The 18,246-nt window shown below is 45.0% G+C and overlaps 1 protein-coding gene across 6 annotated transcripts in view; it reads left to right on the plus strand.

The window, feature by feature from the left end:
* The window catches only part of LOC146867141 (uncharacterized), a 799,234-nt gene that overhangs the window by 561,114 nt on the left and 219,874 nt on the right, over window positions 1-18,246 (plus strand). For all 6 annotated transcript variants that reach the window (XM_085603589.1, XM_085603590.1, XM_085603591.1 and 3 more), the window contains one exon: window positions 13,111-13,905. In XM_085603589.1, the coding sequence (XP_085459715.1) occupies window positions 13,111-13,905 (795 nt within the window). The remainder of the gene's footprint in view (window positions 1-13,110; window positions 13,906-18,246) is intronic.

Raw genomic sequence — 18,246 nt, forward strand, 5'->3', positions numbered from 1 at the left:
AAACTAGCTTGGAAACGGGAGTTAGGGGATTTCTCTATGTTCTAATTATTGTTTTCAGAATAGATTTACTTTACTTATTTTGTGTGGCTGGAGTGTTGGGGGGGCAATGGGGTGGGGCGTGGGTGGGGGGGTGGACACTATGTCCCAGTGGTGATGGTTATTAATGATGTGGCTACCGTACCCTCGCTACTGCTGCTGACATGGAATGTGAGGGGGCTGGCAGATCACACAAAACATTGTGTTTACCAACACCCCCGCAGGAGAAAGGTACAGATAGCACTCCATCATGAGATGCACTTGATTACCACAGACTTGGAGACCATGCTTACTCCAGTATTGGAGCCTTTCATAGATTCACATGCCTGAATCATTCCCCGTCGTCGAGACGGGAGTCTCCGGTACATAAAAAAGCTTTGCTTAGTATCATAGCAAACAGAAAAAAGGCCTAGGCCCATTTTCCTTTGCAACCCATAACCTTCGTTATGTAAAAAAGGACTAAACCAGTCCCTGAGCCAATCAGAGCCTCTCACCCTCTAGAACACTCCTGAGAGAACCTTCTGCCCTCAGATTTTCTACCGCACGTTGTGCTAGGGAGTCTCCTTTGAGCTCTGCTCAAATTCTACAGTTGGTGAGGTGATTTTTTCTACTGAAATTTCTACATCATCTAGGAGAATGGCTGATAAAGAAAAGAAAGGCTTGTTTAGGGCCTGTGCCACCTGCTCAAAGAAGAGATTATATACTGATGATCCTCATAAGGACTGTATATACTGCCTTTACCCACACCACCAGGCGAAGGAGTGTAAGGTATGTCGCACCTTTTCTAATAAGACTTTAAGGGATCGTGAAGGCAGACTGCTAATTTGGCTCCAAAAACTTAAAACCAGGAAGGACGTCGTGTCTAGTGACAGTGAGGAGGCGTCAAATGTTTCAAGGAGATCTCAGAAGAGAGGCAGATCTCCTCAGGCTCATACCTCAGGGGAGAAACCTGAGAAGGCTCTTAAAAAGACCACTGCTGGGTCTTCAGAGCGCAGTCCCTCAAAATCTCCTAAAACTAAAGAAAAGGAGAGCAAGGGTCATGCTTCAGGGGTGGAACAGCCAAAGAAAACAAGTTCTGAGCCTTCAAAATCACCCCTTAAAATTAAACATGCGCTTAAAAAGCCAGCGTCTACTTCACCTGAGGAGAAATTAGGAAAATCTACATCGTCGACGGGATCGTCGACGAAGAAGGTAGCGTCGTCGACGACGAAGAGTGAAGTAAAAGTCATTATTAAGCCTATACTCTCGTCGACGATGGCATCGTCGACGGCAGTGTCGACGACGAGAGCGCCGACGGCGACGGCAATGACGACGACGACAACAACTACATCGTCGACGGCACCGTCGACGACGGTGACAACTACATCGTCGACGGCGGCAACGACGACTATGTCTACAGCGTCGACGACGGCATCGACGACGACGATGTCGACGGCGGTTAAAATGGCAATCTCGTCGACGGGCTCGTCGACGAGGGAAAAAACCCCGGAAAAGCGGGGTTTTGACAGGAAAAGAAGGATTACCCCGGATATTACGTCTCCTAGTAAGGTAACGCCTCTGGTTCCATCCCATTTATTGGAAGAAGAAGATTCGCAGGAAGAGGATAATGAGGGCCCGTTTGGCTATGCAAGTAGCCCCTCTCAGTTGCACGTTAAATGTCAGGAGGATGACTGGGAGGATGAGTATGGGGGTTATCAGGACCCCCCCCGACAACATGAACAGGAAGAGATGGTGAGTGTTCCAGCTTCTCTTCTGACGGATTTGCAGTTCATGTTGGATGATTACAAGAAGAGGCATACTTTGCCTCAGTCTACCCAAAGGATGCCAGTGGCTCCGGCGCACTCTGTGCCATGTACACCACTGCGAAGACAGGAGATACCGGTTCCGCGGCCACTAACACCTTTGCCGCAGCCGGCTCTGGACACTTCTGAGGATGAAGAGCAGGAGGAAGGGGAGATAACAGATCCTAGTAAGGAATGGGATGAGTATTTGATTCCGTCCCCTTCATCTCCGTCACCAAGACCTGTGGATTCCCCTCCGGAGGACATTGGAGGGTTCCATAATCTGATGGAAAGAGCCGCGCAGAGATTTGCGCTCAGTATGTCATCAGATAAAGCAGAATGCTTTTTATATGATTTTAAAGAACCGTTTCGCAAGACTGTTAGATCTCTTCCAATTGTGAGTCATCTATGGGAGGAAGGTCTCAAAGTAATGGAGACGCCGGCAACGGTTACTCCAGTGCTGGCTAGGCTGGACAAAAAATACAAAGCGCCTTCCGATGCTCCGGCTTGTTTATTAGGTCACCCCAAACCGGACTCGGTTATAACTCAAGCGGCGCAGCAAAAGTCGAGGAATCCCTCTGCTCCAATTTCCACGCCACCGGATAGAGAGGGTAGGCGCTTGGATAATGCAGGAAAAAGGTTTTCGTCCATGTCTGCTCTTCTGGTTAAGGCAGCAAATGCACTAGCCATCCTGGGCAGGTATGATAGGCAGATGTGGTGCGACCTATCACCATACATTGATGGCATACCTGAAGCGGACAGACAAGAGGCTAGAAAAATCCTCCAGGAGGGTGAAAGGACTTCGGCTGAAGTCATAGATTGTGCAATGGACATTGCGACCACGGCCTTCAGATCTCTGGGAGGAGCGGCGGTTTTGCGCAGACAAGGATGGTTGAGAGCAACATCTTTTAGGCCTGAAGTCCAGAATAAGATCTTGGATCTTCCGTTCAATGGGGAAGATCTGTTCGGAAAACATGTGGATGAGGCCTTACAGAGTATAAAAAAGGATACGGAAACAGCGAAATCTCTGGGAACATTGCAGTATAGGAAAGTTCCTTTTCGTGGCTCACGTGGTAGGGGCCAGCCCTCTTATAGAGGGGGTTATCAACAAGGCCGTTATTCTTCCTACTCCACATCATCTCAACCATATCGTCAACAACAATATTCACAAAGAGGAGGTTTCACAAAATCTACTCCTAGAGGTCGAGGAGGTCGTCAAGGGAAAGACACCACCCGAAGACAATGACATTCTGGTGACACTTACTCCTCATATGTCACATATTCCCCTGGGTGGAAGAATTTCCTATCATCATCAAAATTGGCAGCAGATAACGACGGACCAATGGGTCCTCCAGATAATTCAATTCGGTCATACTCTAGAATTTCTGGAAAGCCCCCCTTGTTCACCTCCAAGATTTCAAGAGGTCAAGTATTTGCATCAGATGCGTCAAGAAATTCGGACAATGCTCCGAAAGGGAGCAATAGAACCGGTACCGAATTCCCAGAAAGGAAGGGGATTTTATTCCCGGTTTTTTCTGATCAAGAAAAACATTCTTCAATGGCGCCCCATTTTGGATCTCAGATCCCTAAATACTTACCTCAAGGATCAGACCTTCAGAATGATTTCCCTCCAGGATATTCTGCTGCTGTTAAACCCAGAGGATTATATGACCAAACTGGATTTACGGGATGCATATTTCCATATTCCAATCCATCCTTCACACAGGCAGTACCTTCGGTTCGTGGTGGCCGAAGATCATTACCAATTCAGGGTGCTTCCTTTTGGTCTGAAATCGGCCCCGAGGATTTTTACAAAATGTCTGGCTCCAGTGGCAGCGGTACTAAGGAGACAGAAACACCAAGTGTTTCCTTACCTCGACGACTGGCTAGTCAAGGCTCCATCGAAAGCGTCAGCCCAGTTGTCAACAGAGGCTTGCATAGAACTATTTGCCAGTTTAGGCCTCACTCTAAACGAGGGGAAGTCGACTCTACAACCTTCAAGAAATATAACTTTCTTGGGAGCGATCCTGGATACGGAGGTAAACAGAGCGTTCCCCTCCGAGGAGAGACAGCGCGGAATAATATCTCTATCCCAGGCGTTTATAAAAAGAAAGTCTCTTTCAGTACGCAGGTACAAGTCTTTGCTGGGAACGATGTCATCTTGCATTCCCCTCGTACCTTGCTGCAGACTACGGATGCGTCCGTTACAAGAGCAATTGGATCTTCAGTGGCATCAAGCGACAGGATCCTTCGAGGATATAATCAAAGTGACGCCGATCATGGTCCACGCGGCGACATGGTGGACCCGAAAACGAAACATCTCACAGGGTCTTTCTTTCCTGACTCAGCCAGCTCCGTTGGTCATTACAACAGATGCATCCTTGGAAGGATGGGGAGCATTCCTTCAGGATCTGCAGGTCAGCGGTCGTTGGAAAGCGGACGAACAACAATTGCATATCAACCTTTTGGAGCTCAGAGCCGTCCGCTTAGCATTGTTAGCGTTCCTGCCAAGGATTCAAGGTGCAGCCGTGTTGGTAAGAACAGACAACACAACAGCAATGCACTATTTGAACAAACAGGGAGGCACAAGATCTCTCTCCCTGTCTCGGGAAGCCCAGTGGATATGGGAATGGGCTCTACGACACGAAGTATCCATTACAGCGGAACATCTTCCAGGGGACCAGAACACCAAAGCGGATACTCTAAGCAGACTAAAGTCTGTCTGTCACGATTGGGAAATCGACAACGGGATTTTGGACAACATCTTCCAGAAATGGGGAACTCCAATAGTAGATCTTTTTGCGACAAGGGAGAACAGAAAATGCCGGTTCTTCGCAAGCTGGCTTCCCCAACGGGGATCTTGGGGGAATGCGTTTTTGATGGCATGGTCAGGCATCTTTGCCTACGCCTTTCCTCCAATTCCCCTCCTGCCGCGGGTTCTTATGAAGATCAAGAAAGAACCATGCAGGTTAATCCTGATAGCTCCGTGGTGGCCCAGACAGCATTGGTTTGCAGAGCTTCTTCTACTGTCAGAGGAGCGCCCGATTTGCCTGCAGCCGATACCGTCTCTGCTGACAATGTTCCAGGGGGAAGTGCTGCATCCGGATCCGAAATCTCTGCAGTTAGCAGCCTGGCTCCTGAATACCGTGAATTTCAACATCTGAATATCCCTACGGAGTGCAGAGAGATTCTATCTAGAGCTAGAGCGGATAGTACAAACAAGACATATCGGATGAAATGGAAAAGGTTCTGTCTATGGTGCAAAAGGTCTAACATTCATCCGCTGCTTTCAGAAGCTCACGAGATTATTCCATACCTCTTGCTTTTGGCTAAGTCTGGTTTGGCGCATGCGTCTATAAAAGTACATCTAGCTGCAATTTCACGCTTTAGAAGAACGGCCTCTGGTCCATCTCTGTGGTCTGCTAGAGTCATCAAGCAGTTTATGAAAGGTCTGTTCCGAGTTTTTCCTCCAATAAAACCACCACCACCTCTCTGGCAATTGAATGTCGTTCTTTCCCAGTTGATGAAACAGCCCTTTGAACCAATTCACAGGGCGGAACTGAAATTTCTTTCCTGGAAAGTTGCGCTTCTCATTGCACTCACTTCAGCCAGGAGAGTGGGAGAAATTCAGGCTCTCACGATCCAAGAGCCGTTCTTGCAGTTCAAGGAGGACAGGATAATACTCAGGACTAATCCAAGATTCATCCCTAAGGTTCCAACTGACTTTCATTTGAACGAACCTTTAATTCTCAAAAGATTTTTTCCACAACCATCAACAGCGGCGGAAAGAGCTCTCCACTCGCTGGATGTCCAGCGTTGTTTGAAATTCTATTTGCTGAAAACTAAGCCTTTCCGCAAGTCTTCACAGCTTTTTGTGGCCTACAGCGCACCCAGAAAGGGTTTCCCTTTGTCAAAGAGAGGAATTGCCAGATGGATATCAAGTGCCATAGGGTATTGTCATCAGGCAGCTGGCCGACCTTTGAATGCACGAGTCCGTGCTCATTCTACAAGAGCAGTCTCCACCTCTACTGCTCTATTTGCAGGAGTACCGATCCAGGATATCTGCAGAGCGGCGACCTGGACGAGTACACACACCTTCACCAGGCATTACTGCTTGGATGCAGCCACAGAGAGAGATGTGGCAGTGGGAGAAGCGGTGCTGAGGAACCTTATCCAGTAACGGTGAGCCTTCTTTACCATCCCTCCTTCCTTTGTTATGTACGTTGGCACATTTTATGGTTGTTTATTGTATTACCATTTGCAAAGAAATTTTGAGAGGTGGAATTTGGTTTACAGATACCATTTTTATCACACTGTATATGTTTCCTGGATTCACTTTCTAGGTAACAAAAAATGTGCATTTATTTACTGCTCGCTATTCTGATTCAGGCATGTGAATCTATGAAAGGCTCCAATACTGGAGTAAGAAAACAAGTTACTTACCTGTAACTGTAGTTCTCCAGTATTGGACCTTTCATAGATTCACATGCAACCCACCCTCCTCCCCTGAGAGGCTCACCTCGGATTTAGCACAAAGAGTGTTATTGCACAAGTGCACGAAAATCTGAGGGCAGAAGGTTCTCTCAGGAGTGTTCTAGAGGGTGAGAGGCTCTGATTGGCTCAGGGACTGGTTTAGTCCTTTTTTACATAACGAAGGTTATGGGTTGCAAAGGAAAATGGGCCTAGGCCTTTTTTCTGTTTGCTATGATACTAAGCAAAGCTTTTTTATGTACCGGAGACTCCCGTCTCGACGACGGGGAATGATTCAGGCATGTGAATCTATGAAAGGTCCAATACTGGAGAACTACAGTTACAGGTAAGTAACTTGTTTTCATAAGTGTTGCAAGGGCACTCTCATAGGGACCACATACTCCCGCTTTGCCAGAGGCCTTGATTTGGGTGACTCAAGGGCGCCCTTGGAGGTGTTGCACACCAAAATTGACATGTAGGGGCGAATGTTGTAATGTAGGACCTGTTGGATGCCCTCCCTCGATCTCTCAGATCACTGTACACACCTAATACTAATCAGGCTTCCTTCCTACAGTCCTTGACTCAAGCACTGCTGCGTGATACATTGGCACCTAGTTTTTGAGGACATGACTTCAACTGTACCCTGGGTCTGACATATGACCACTCCCATCCCCCCTGCCCCCGGTGAGTGGGGCCCAATCGATTACTCTTGCACAGCAACCAACCCTTCGCAGAGAACTCAGCAACCTGGAAGCGGATATTTGTTGGTACGAATTATCTCCCACAGACCAATCAGCCTCTGCCCACTGTTAGCACACAGGGATATACTGGAGAAAAGGTTCCTTAGACCAGCAAAGAGCACTTGGCCAAGAGGCATGCAGAAGGTAACGAAAGTGGTAGTCTCTGGCGTGGCTTCTCCACTCAGACTCCCCTAGGAACCCGATCACAGCCATCAGGGACGCGACTAGGCGCATCCTTAACTCACAAGATGGTATCAACAAGGCTTTTCGCTCCTACTGCGCTAATTTATACACAGCCTGACATGGTCCTTCCTAGATGGAATTAATCTCCCCCTGTACGACAGGAACACAACAAGCGGACTTGGGGTCATCAATCACTGACACTGAGATTCATGACGCACTTAAACAGATGGCAAACGGCAAGAGTTTTACTCCACTTATAAAATGCACTTTGTTCCACAGCTGCTTAAGACTTGCACAAAGGCTTACACATTGGGTCTACTGCCCCCTCTCTCAGGGAGGCGCTATTGGTAGTTTTACCCAAACCTAACAGGTTGCTCTTGAGGTCCTATTGCCCCCTCTACCTGTTGAATGCAGACTATAAGGTTCTTGGAAAGGTGCTTGCAAATACAGGACAGGTTCATCCCTTGAAGGAACACCTTCTTAAACTTGCATCAGCTCATTGTTGATGGACTGAGCTATGGAGACATAAGTGCACCCCTGAGTCGCTTCCCTCGACATAAAGAAAGCTTTCGATAGCTTGGGGTGTAATTTTCTGATAGTGGTGCTTGGTAGATTTGAAATCGTCACAAAATGTCCTAAAGGAATCTCTCTCCTATACAATTCACCTCTGCCCGTGTTGAAACCGGCGCCACAATCTCCGTGTCCTTTAATATAGGTTGCTGCGCTCAACAGGGATGTCTACTCTCACCGATTATCTTTGTGCTAGCAATGGGGCCACTGGTCTGTGTGCTTCAGAGGCACGCCACCGACTGGGGGATACAGGCAGACAATAACTAGCATATCATTTCCATGTTTGCAGATGATGCTTTGGTATACCTGCGAGAAGAGAGTGCGGTCCTCCGTACCTTATGGCACTGTTGGATCAGTTCGGAGGCTTTTCAGGATTCATGATAAAATTCCAGCTGTTCCCAATGATGTTTTTCTCCCCGGATCAACGGCAGGATCTTATGGTCACCTTGCTATGTATTCATCATTCTGTACAGGACTTTTCGAATGGCAACCTGGGTAAGAACAGCACTAGCCCATCTCTACCATTCTGGACAGCATTTCCACTCTCTGCTATGGGCCACATCGCCATCTCAAAAATGCTGGTGTTCCCCAGACTATTATTTCGCCTTGGTGGCCCATAAAATCTGATTCTAGAGACCTCCTGATTGCACTGGGGTGGGGTAACGGCAGGAACGGACTGCCCCTTAACAATGTATGTGCTCTACTTGCGCAGGGTGGCTTAGGACCCCTGAACTGTGAATGTTATTATGTGGCTACCCAGTTTCAATGGCCTACTTGCTGGCTGGCCGGACAAAATATGTCCGAGCTAGGCCACTGGTCAGGCAGGATGCACTCCCCTACGATGCTGGAGTGGCTGCTGGGGTCAGAGAGACTGATCCCTAAAGGGGCCGGGAATATACTCATGAGAACAGCCCCGCATGATGGAACACACACACACATACGGTCAAAGGGAAGCCCCCCCCACACTCCCCTGACCTATCGCTATGGTCAGTGCTGGATTGCATAGATTTGGGCTTCAGACTTCAGACCGGAGGATACAGCCGGGATCAACTCTGGCCACATGACATGGCGGGACCTCTTGGACAAAATCCTTTTTACTTTAAGAGCTTGGTCGACGACTATGGTATCCTGACGGGGTCTTTTCTTCTTGATGCTTAACTAACTCACCAATCGCACAAGGTATGTAAAAGAATGCCTGACGTACTAGACATGTTTAGACCCCTCCAAGTCATGCTCACACATGGAACTGGCGGATGAGGGTACTTCCCTTGCTGCCTTCCGCACGGATCCACAAATGCTAGACTTAAATATACCCAGTTCAATTGTCTTCACCACACATACCTCAGGCCAAGTAGACTGGTGTGCATGTATAGGGGAACCTTGTACTCATGCCCGCGCTGCCAATCCAATGCGGCCGACTTCATCCATATGGTATGGTCGTACCTCCAGCTGATTCCTTACTGGGCCACAGTGTCAGAGGTGCTCTCTGAAGCGATGGCCGCTACACTACATATGCCTCTTGGGGATAACATCATGCTCAGACACGCGTAAGGCTATCGCTACCAACAAATTCCTTCATTCGGCTTTTACCTTGGCAAAGTGCAGAATAGCAATGTGCTGAAAGTCTATGCACCCCCACGCCCATTAAACTATGGTTTTCTGACCGGTGTGCTGGCATTATAGCTGAACAAACGGCAACACACGTAATGGGAGCGGGCTGCCCACCATCGTCTCACCCCCTCAGACTAGCAGAGGTACCTGGAGGTGGTGGGGACCCAGCAAAAACGAGTCTCCCTCTAAATGCGCATGCTGCGCACAACACACTGCGTGCCAGAGTGCGTGTTCCATCCCCCCTCCTACCTTCCCATCCCCCCTCACTCAAAAGAGGTGCAGATGGGGCAGATTACTTGTACTGCACGATTGCCCCCTCCCCTCTCTGTGCCCCGTCGGTCGCACTGTCCCACGGCTTATATTAGTCAACTATACTTCCTCCACACACCCAACAGTTTATTGGCTTGCTCCAAGACACTCTGTTTTTGGGCTACTTGTAAAAACTGTTGTGAATGCTTGCACTTTACACTTATGGTGAAGTAGAATGTGAATTTTGCACACCGTATGGAACATACTTCTTTCAGTGGACAAATGATGTCTTTCAACCGTATTATTCAACCTATCAAATATATTCCAAGTCATCATACTTATTGTTCTTTAAAATGTTAATAAAGAAATATTTTTAAAAAAAGTCAATTGAACTTCCTGTCTTTTTTCCAAAACCTGAATCAGTTGTGGAACGAGCTCTCCATACTTTGAATACAAAATGAGCCCTCATATACTATGTTGACAGAATCACACCATTTAGGAAGACACCATTTCTTGTTGCTTTCTCCAAACCTTGTAAAGGTAAGGCTCTGTCCAAGTCTAGCATTACCAGATGGATACTTCGATGCATGCTAAAGCTAAGAACTCTGCCCATTTCTCCTAGAGCTCACTCAACTTTGAAGAAATGAGCCTCCATGGTCTTTCTGGGGAACATCCTAATATATGAGATAAGCAAAGAAGCTGCTTGGTCCACACAATTTTCTTTCACAAAACAATATGTGGATGTGCTAGCCTGCTAAAAAGCTAATGCTGGTCAGGCAGTGCTTTGTTCACTCTTTCAATCTGCTGCAACACCCACAGGCTACCCACTGCTTTTTGGGAGGATTGCTGTACAGTCTATGTACAACATGTGTATCTACAGCCACACATGCTTTGAACAGAAACTGTTACCTCCTCTGTAAGAATCTGTTCATAGCATATAATGCTGTAGATTCACGTGTCCACCCTCCTCTCTGGAAGTCGATAGCCATTGCAGTGTCCCTTAATATCTTTCTTCTTTTGCATGGATATCTCCCTATACAGCGCTTAACATTCCATCCTCACCCGCTGTGTGGCAAAACAATCTAACAGTGGAGCCAATGGCCATGCGCATTATCAGCATGAGTACCCCGTGATTCGAAACTTCCTTTAAAGAAAATCAACTTGCACACATCCAGGTGCAACGCTGGATGGCAGGAGTTTGCACAGCATGTGAATCTACAGGACTACATGCCACTGACAGATGCTCACAGGGTAACATTTTCCCTTTGGTGGTCCCAAAAGGAAATTAGCACTTGTGCAGTGACTCCCTCAAAGTATGTCTGGAGAGGGTTGTGCAGTGGCGACATGTCTCGAGTCAGGCAAACAGATCCTCTGTGGGTCTATTTTTGCCATTTTTCTGCCACATTCTGGCCTTATGCAATAAAAAGATATATTTCCTGTCAGGATAATATCAAAGAATACTGTCCACCCTAAAGGACGTAGAGTGAATAACTTTTAAAAAACAAAAAAACTATTTTGAGTGAAAAAGTCGTAAAAACGCAGAGCTCTGCTCTAGGATCCTGTTTGCAAGAACAAGAAAAACAGAACTGGCTAAACTGGTACCTACGAGGATGATGGGACACTGTAGTTTAGAGTGCCCATAAAGGTGCAGTGTTCCTTTCTCATTGTTTTCAATACTCCAGCCTCTCCAGCTACATTGTCCTATTCTTCCTACCATTCACTGTAAAAGAAAGTAAAAACACTTTGTGGTACATTTTAAACTCCACGATTCTCTTTTAGTGACTTAATGAAGACTGAATGCTTTTTCCTCCATCTTTTAAAGCAAATTAATGGAATTTGGCAGTATAGCCTATCTTAATGCTGCAAATAATACATTTTGTCACATGTATCTCCTGGCCTTTCCAAAGTAAGGTGAAGATACTGTAAAAATGTGACTGAAAGAATTGGTTCGTAGTTCCCACCCGTGAGAAATGGAGATTCCCTGAAAGAGAGCTAGGATTACAGGTTAGAAACAATTCCATCTTCACTATCTAAATTCCCTTATGTGCCACTTCAGCTACACCGCTCTTTGTATGCCAGCCCTGTCTATGTACCTAGATTTAGAAGAATGAGAATGGGCTGGACATCCTGCATGGTCTTTGTTGTTGCCTCTCATCGGATTAACCTTTAAGCTGAACTTGGAAAACTCAAGCGGAGTCTGCTTTTAGAAATGGATTGAAAACGTGTCTGTTAAAATCCTCTTAGCTTCATAGTCCACACCACAGTGCAGTCTTTGGTTTCCTTAGTGCCAGGATGTCTACATTTTTGGGAATTAATTTGCATTGCAAATCCAATATTCATATAATTATATTCCTTCATTCATGTTTACAATATCATTACAGCTTGCTTGTCAGTTATTACTGCCTACAGCAAATGTGCTTCAGACACTTTGTTCAATATCCCAATGGTTAAGGACTTCCTAGAGCGCATTAAAACTTATTTTTCTCCCAGTATCTAGACCACCTTCTCCTGGGAGTTGAAAACTGAAATATCACATCTCATGGTTTCGCCATTTGAACCAATTCACTAGGCCTCCTTACAACACCTTCCCTAGAAAGCCGCTTTCTTTGTGTCTATAGCATCAGCACACAAGATTTAAGGACGTCTTTGTTCATATGAACCATACACAAGTTTTTGTAACCACATACTTATGAGGACTCATCCAAAATTCCTACCCAAAGTAGTTGTATATTTTCATGTAAACCAAGCCATTTCATCACCGTGCCAACTTTGTCACACCCCTACTTCTCTGGCAGAGGTGTCTATCAACATGCTTGATGTTTTAGTTCTAAAATTCTATTTTGAGAAGACTAAATAAGTATGACCATTGCTGAAATCTGCCTGGGGTCTGTTTACAAAGTTACAGGTTTTGTTGTTGGGATTCATGTTTTAGGATAGATGCCCAAGTAAGGCAGGCCTCCTTGAAAAACCTGATTGCTTTTTACCGTTCAATAGGATTACTGCGGATGGGCTTGCTATTCTGTTCAATGCTCCTGATTATGAATGGAGATTCCTTAAGAGAGAAGCACATGTTTTTAAACTTGTAATCCTAGATGTACTACAGGGAAATAGAAATTGTAATCATAAGCAACCCTCCCACCTCTTTGGTGAAAGGGTCATAGGTGATTATTATATTCTCTATAATTATATTTTTTGGTTCCACTGCAAGAAAGAAGTGAACTAGCTCGCAGCTACAGAGCATGATGGAAAACTGTGAGATCTTAAAAGCGCAATGTCAGTGCCAGTCTAACAAACATATTTGAAACCAATATGCCTCCCATATTGTCTTAGTTCCCATAAAGGAGAACTAGGATTACAGGTAAGAACCCTTGACTACTTTATTTTTAATTGAAATAGCTACCAAACTCTACGCTTATCTTAATTAATTAAGCCCAGCATTTCCAAATATCTGTTTTTCTGTTTTTCCCAAGAATCCAATAGCTCTGAAGATGAGACACCTGCAAAGAGTATGACCAAAGCATCTGCATCAAAGTATCTGGTAGCCAAAGCAAAGTCGTGCCTGGCCTCAACAAAAAGTGTCAAAAAAAGCTTGGGCTCTAATAGCAGCTTGAGGGAATTGGAGGTGAAAAAGAAAGGCACGTCAGGAAAAAAAAAAAAAAAGGAGCCCCTGCCATGTCCGGAACAACTTTTTATGTCGGAGAAAAAAATCTTAGCGGCTCCCACAAACAGTAGCTCTGATTTGGACGCCTCAATTGCTTACAAGGATGACACTTGCAATCCAGCTGTGAAGCATAAAGCAGTGGCTCATGGCGAGCCCCCAGCATCTATTGCTGGCATGTCTCCTACAGTACCCACAAAGTCTATTCTACCAAAACAGGGTCCTGCTGGCAGCAGTAGCACATCGGACAGCTCTGGTGAGGAAGAACAAAAACCTAAAAAGGCTGTGCCTGCAGAGCGGGTAAAATTAAACTCTTCAAAAAAAGCTAAAAGCAGCTGCTCGGATAGCAGTTCTGATTTAGAATCAAAGCGGGGGAAAAAGTCGCTCCTGTTTACCTCTTCCAAAAGGACAGCTGCTGTGAGCTCTAAGAAAAAAAAAACAAAAAAAGACAACCACAGTAACAGTTCCTCACATTCAGAGGAGGAAATCTCCGTTGTTGAAACGGGATCTGCAAGCACACACACGACAGCAACACTCAAGACTAAGACTCCTGAAAAGAATAAAGAAAGCTCAGAAGAGAGTTCATCCAGTGAAGAACAAGTTAATGGTGAGATTTTCCTTTGTAAGCTTATTATACTGGTGACAGTGTTTGTTTGATATTTGCGAAAGGGCGCTTGAATGAAGCAATTATTTGTTTTCTAATAAAGAATTCATAGTTCATTGTCTCACTGTGAGAATCCACTCAGTCTGATGACCTCCGCATACTGTAGGCATAAGTTGTAGTAATATCCACTTTAGATGTAAAATCTTTAAAACGTTTAACTTTAATTCGAGCTTTGGTACATAGAACACACATATTTAAACACAACGTGTAACTGTTTAGCCATCTTAATTAAAAAGCACGATGAATCTCCCTAGGGGACTGCACACTGGAAGTGATCAAGCTTCCATCAAGACAGCAGAACCCTGCCCCATTGAAATGCAGTTCACGCAGAGTAGCACCATTCATAGTAAGGGTGGCTATCGCCCTATTGTACCAGAATGTGATAATTGGTTGGGGTGACGGAGAATTGTTTAGTTAAGGTTTCCATATATATTTATATGCACTGTATGTGCTGAGGGTGCTTACTGACCCTACCCTGTAGAGTTATTCCCGTTCCCCATAAATAGGGTCCTGGTCTTTCTTTATTTGTAGTGTGTGTGGTGGGGGCATTTGATTCATTTGCTGACAGACAACCATTTACTGCATGAATTGTCTGTTTGAGACTCTGGCCAAATAGCATGAGATAGTGGTCTCTATCCAAACTTGTAATTGCATTTATATAGCGCATACTACACCAGATAAAGCGTTAAAAATTCTTTTGGCAAGCAGCACACTACTCCAGAACCAAAAAAGGATTAGTGGTGAAGTAGTATATGAAAATATGAAATTAATTTGAGTGGTGGACATGTTAGTCAGTTAGTTGGGTTGAAAAGAATTGTGGAGGACTAGAAGAGGGAATGGTCTATAAAATGTTTATTTGGAGATCATAGCGGTAGGAGGAGTTTTGAGATGAGTAAAGGAAAAATGTAGGGGGGAGAGTCTCTAGTAGTGGATTAGGGAGAAAGATGAGATCAGATGATTCTAGGAGGGATACATTAGGAAAGAATTTAGAAAGGCTTGTTTGGGAGATTTGAATAGTAAAATAGGTTTAAGATGATGCAAGGAGGGGTAAAGGAGGGAAGATTCTAGAAAGGGTTATTGTGGGGATCATAGTAGTAGAATGGGGTTTGGGATGAGTCAAGAGTGTAGGTAGCATATATATTGAGAGAGGTATAGGGTAGTGCATTGGAGAGAGTAGTACAATGAGATTTAGGATGAGTCGCAGTGGAAGTTGAGGATTTATAGAGAGAGGTATAGGTTGAGCTATGGAGTAGTGCTTTGGAGATGCTGAATTAGGAGTAAAGATAAATATAAAGATACATAAGTTCATGGAAGGTATATATGTATAAGGAAGGTAATCTAGGAAAGTAGGATCTTTCAGGCATAGATACCCCAAGTTTTTGCCTGGTGTCAGTGTGTTTTGACTGTAGGCGACTGGTGTCCAGCTAACCAGGACCTCCATGACTGTGCTCTCTCCTCTAAAATTGTTGGTAAGTTTAGGAAAGTAGAATCTGCTTTCATGGTTACTCCCACTTTATGCTGGTGTCATTCTGTTTTTCTCACTAGTCTGACTGGGATCCTTCTAATCAGGATCCCAGTCAGTGTGCTCTCTCCCAAAATTGGACTATGGTAAGTACTTTGGGACCTTCCTAATTGGCTACTGGTGTACCTTTCTAAGTCCCTAGTAAATGGTACTAAAGTACCAACGGCATAGGTACACCAGGGGTCTCCCATGGGCTGCAGCATGTAATATGCCACCCATGAGAGACCACTCAAACTGTGACCACAGGCCTTCCATTGCAGCCTGTGTGAGCTAGTGTCAGCACCACTCACCACAGATATACGTTTCCTTATATCTGAGGTCACTGCACTCAAAACCTATAAGTCTCCCCTAGGGTAGGCCTTTCAAACCTGAAGGCAGGTGCTTGGTTATAAGTATGAAGGTGCCCTGCATAAGCAAACCTGGGAGTCTAGTCTCCCGGCTTTGTAAGTGGGGTCAGACATTTTAGACATAAAGTGGACATCAAGTCAAATACGAGATGTCTAACTATATATTGGCTGCACCGAAACCGGTCATGTTTGGTATCAAACATGTTGGAATCCTACCCCAACAACAATTCCATTGTTGGATGTAGGATCCCATGTACTGGGGGGCTCCTCTAGGGAGCCCCCCTGTATTCCCGGTAGCAGCCTTTCAGGCAGTGGCAGCTCATGAAATTTCAAAGTGATGCTGCATAAGACAAAACCATGAAATTGTTTGAGAGAGTGCAGTAACTTAGCATATCTTTCCCCAGGGTGGAGCTAGTGGTCTCTCCCCAGAGAGAAAAAATATATATATAATGTCACAAAATGGAGCCTTTTATAGCATGGTTTATTTAATTAAATGATCTAAAAGCAGTAGCTTTTACAGGAACACATACAATTTTTGAGAAAATTCCTAGTTTACCTTCCCAGTGGTGCAGTTACCAGGAAAAATGACTTGGTATCTCCCTAATAAAACATTTGTAAAAATGTGTTCTCCTACCTCCGCGTGCATGCAGATTAAGTGCCATGTGAGGACAGGGGGAGCTGGTCAGAAAGGCTAGGGCTGCTCAATGCATTAGTGACTTGCAAAAGAGGCCAGATCTGCCCAATGTGTAAGTGAAGTGAGAGGGAAAAATACTTGTATTTAGTCCTGAAGATGCAGGTCCTATTCATTGCACTAATTACAGATATTGCCTTGAGAAGCCAAAGAATTATCACCTTGCCCAAAACAACATACATTTCTATGCCAGTTTACTCATTGTTGCAAACCACATGTACAAATGTGCAGCAGGTTGAACTAATTATCTTAGCAATGCTGCTTGGAGTCTAAGCTACAAACTTCAAGTTTCAGTGGATCTCTGGTGATGGCCCACTACCCTGCTTATCAAGTTAGTTTGTTAACCTTTGACCTGCAGCTTGCACTCAGATTACTGCAGCAGGAATGTTAACCATCTGATTTATTTTACCTGCATTTAATTTTGTAACGCACCTATATGTTCACAGAACTCTGTAGCCAGTTCATTTATTGACTGAGTTCAGTGCTTAATTTATACAAAGCATAACTGCAGGTTAGCAACGTTTTTATTTGCAGCCCACTTCAAGTGTTGGCATATTCTGAGTTTGCCCAATAACAAGGCTTTAATCCACCATCCTACCCCTCCAGTCTCAATATCTCACACTTGTTGGTTCCTTTTCTATTCCTGCTTTCTCCCTATGACACGGTCTTCCTATATTTCGTGTCCTTTATCCCTTTTCTCCCTTGCTCTCTTTAGCTCTGGGTCAAAATGTGTTGTATAATTAGCCCCGTCCCAAAAAACGAGTGCCAGTGGCCCACCTGCAACCACAGAACAAATTAAGTACTGCCAATTAGACTCTTTAGATGAAAAACGGTGCACACACAATAAATCAATCGTTATTTTTAATAAATCGAAGAAAATCCCCAGCCAAGGAATGACACTCAAATCATACTTTTACAAAAGTGAAATGTGCCAGATTGAGGTTCGGACAAATCTTTCCCATTAAAGTTCAGCTAGCCACTGGTAGCACCGTAAATAGGACGTCGAGCATTTCAAACGAAATCCTGCGTGAAACAATTATCTGAAAGGATATTGTGGCGAAAAAACGACTTCCTTTCAGCTTTTTAAGTGAACGGCTCCGAAGGAACCGTGTGACAAATTAAAAGAGAGGGGATAAAGATATATGTGCAGAATTCAGCCTTTTCAATAGAGAAGCCAGGACTCCAGAGACACGTTTGATTGGACTGGCTCTGTCAGAGGCCAGTGGGGTTAATAATGTGGTAGAATGCAAAAGTTAATTGTGATAAGCGGAAAACAAAATTTTACTGAGTGCTTCCTTAGAAACATGGCAAGGCGTCACATTTTTTAAGAAATGGTTATAAAGCTGAGCGGGAGACGCTTCATAAATGCAGCCCTCATTTTACAGTATAATCCACACACCCACCCCAAATCCCTTCTTTCACCACGGAACTTCTTGTACCTGTGCTGCAGGCTGACTCCAGTCCCTCCCTTTGCCAGCCTCCTGTTCTTGGTGCTGCCTGGCCCGCTCTTATCTTTAAAGCCCCTGGGTCCAGCTCTCTAACTTGGGGAACACAATGCTAGGCATACAGGAGCACTCTGGGCATCTGGATGCTCCCTGTGGTCATGTCATTCTCACACTATAACCCCACCCTTTCTCTCAAGTCATCACTAGCTGGGGTAGGGTCAGTGATGTTTGCTGACACCAGGCCAGCCTGTGATGTCTTGAGAAAGGGTGGAGTTGGTG

The sequence above is a fragment of the Triturus cristatus genome, chromosome 1_2 (genome assembly GCF_964204655.1).
Source record: "Triturus cristatus chromosome 1_2, aTriCri1.1, whole genome shotgun sequence".
Lineage (NCBI taxonomy): Eukaryota > Metazoa > Chordata > Amphibia > Caudata > Salamandridae > Triturus > Triturus cristatus.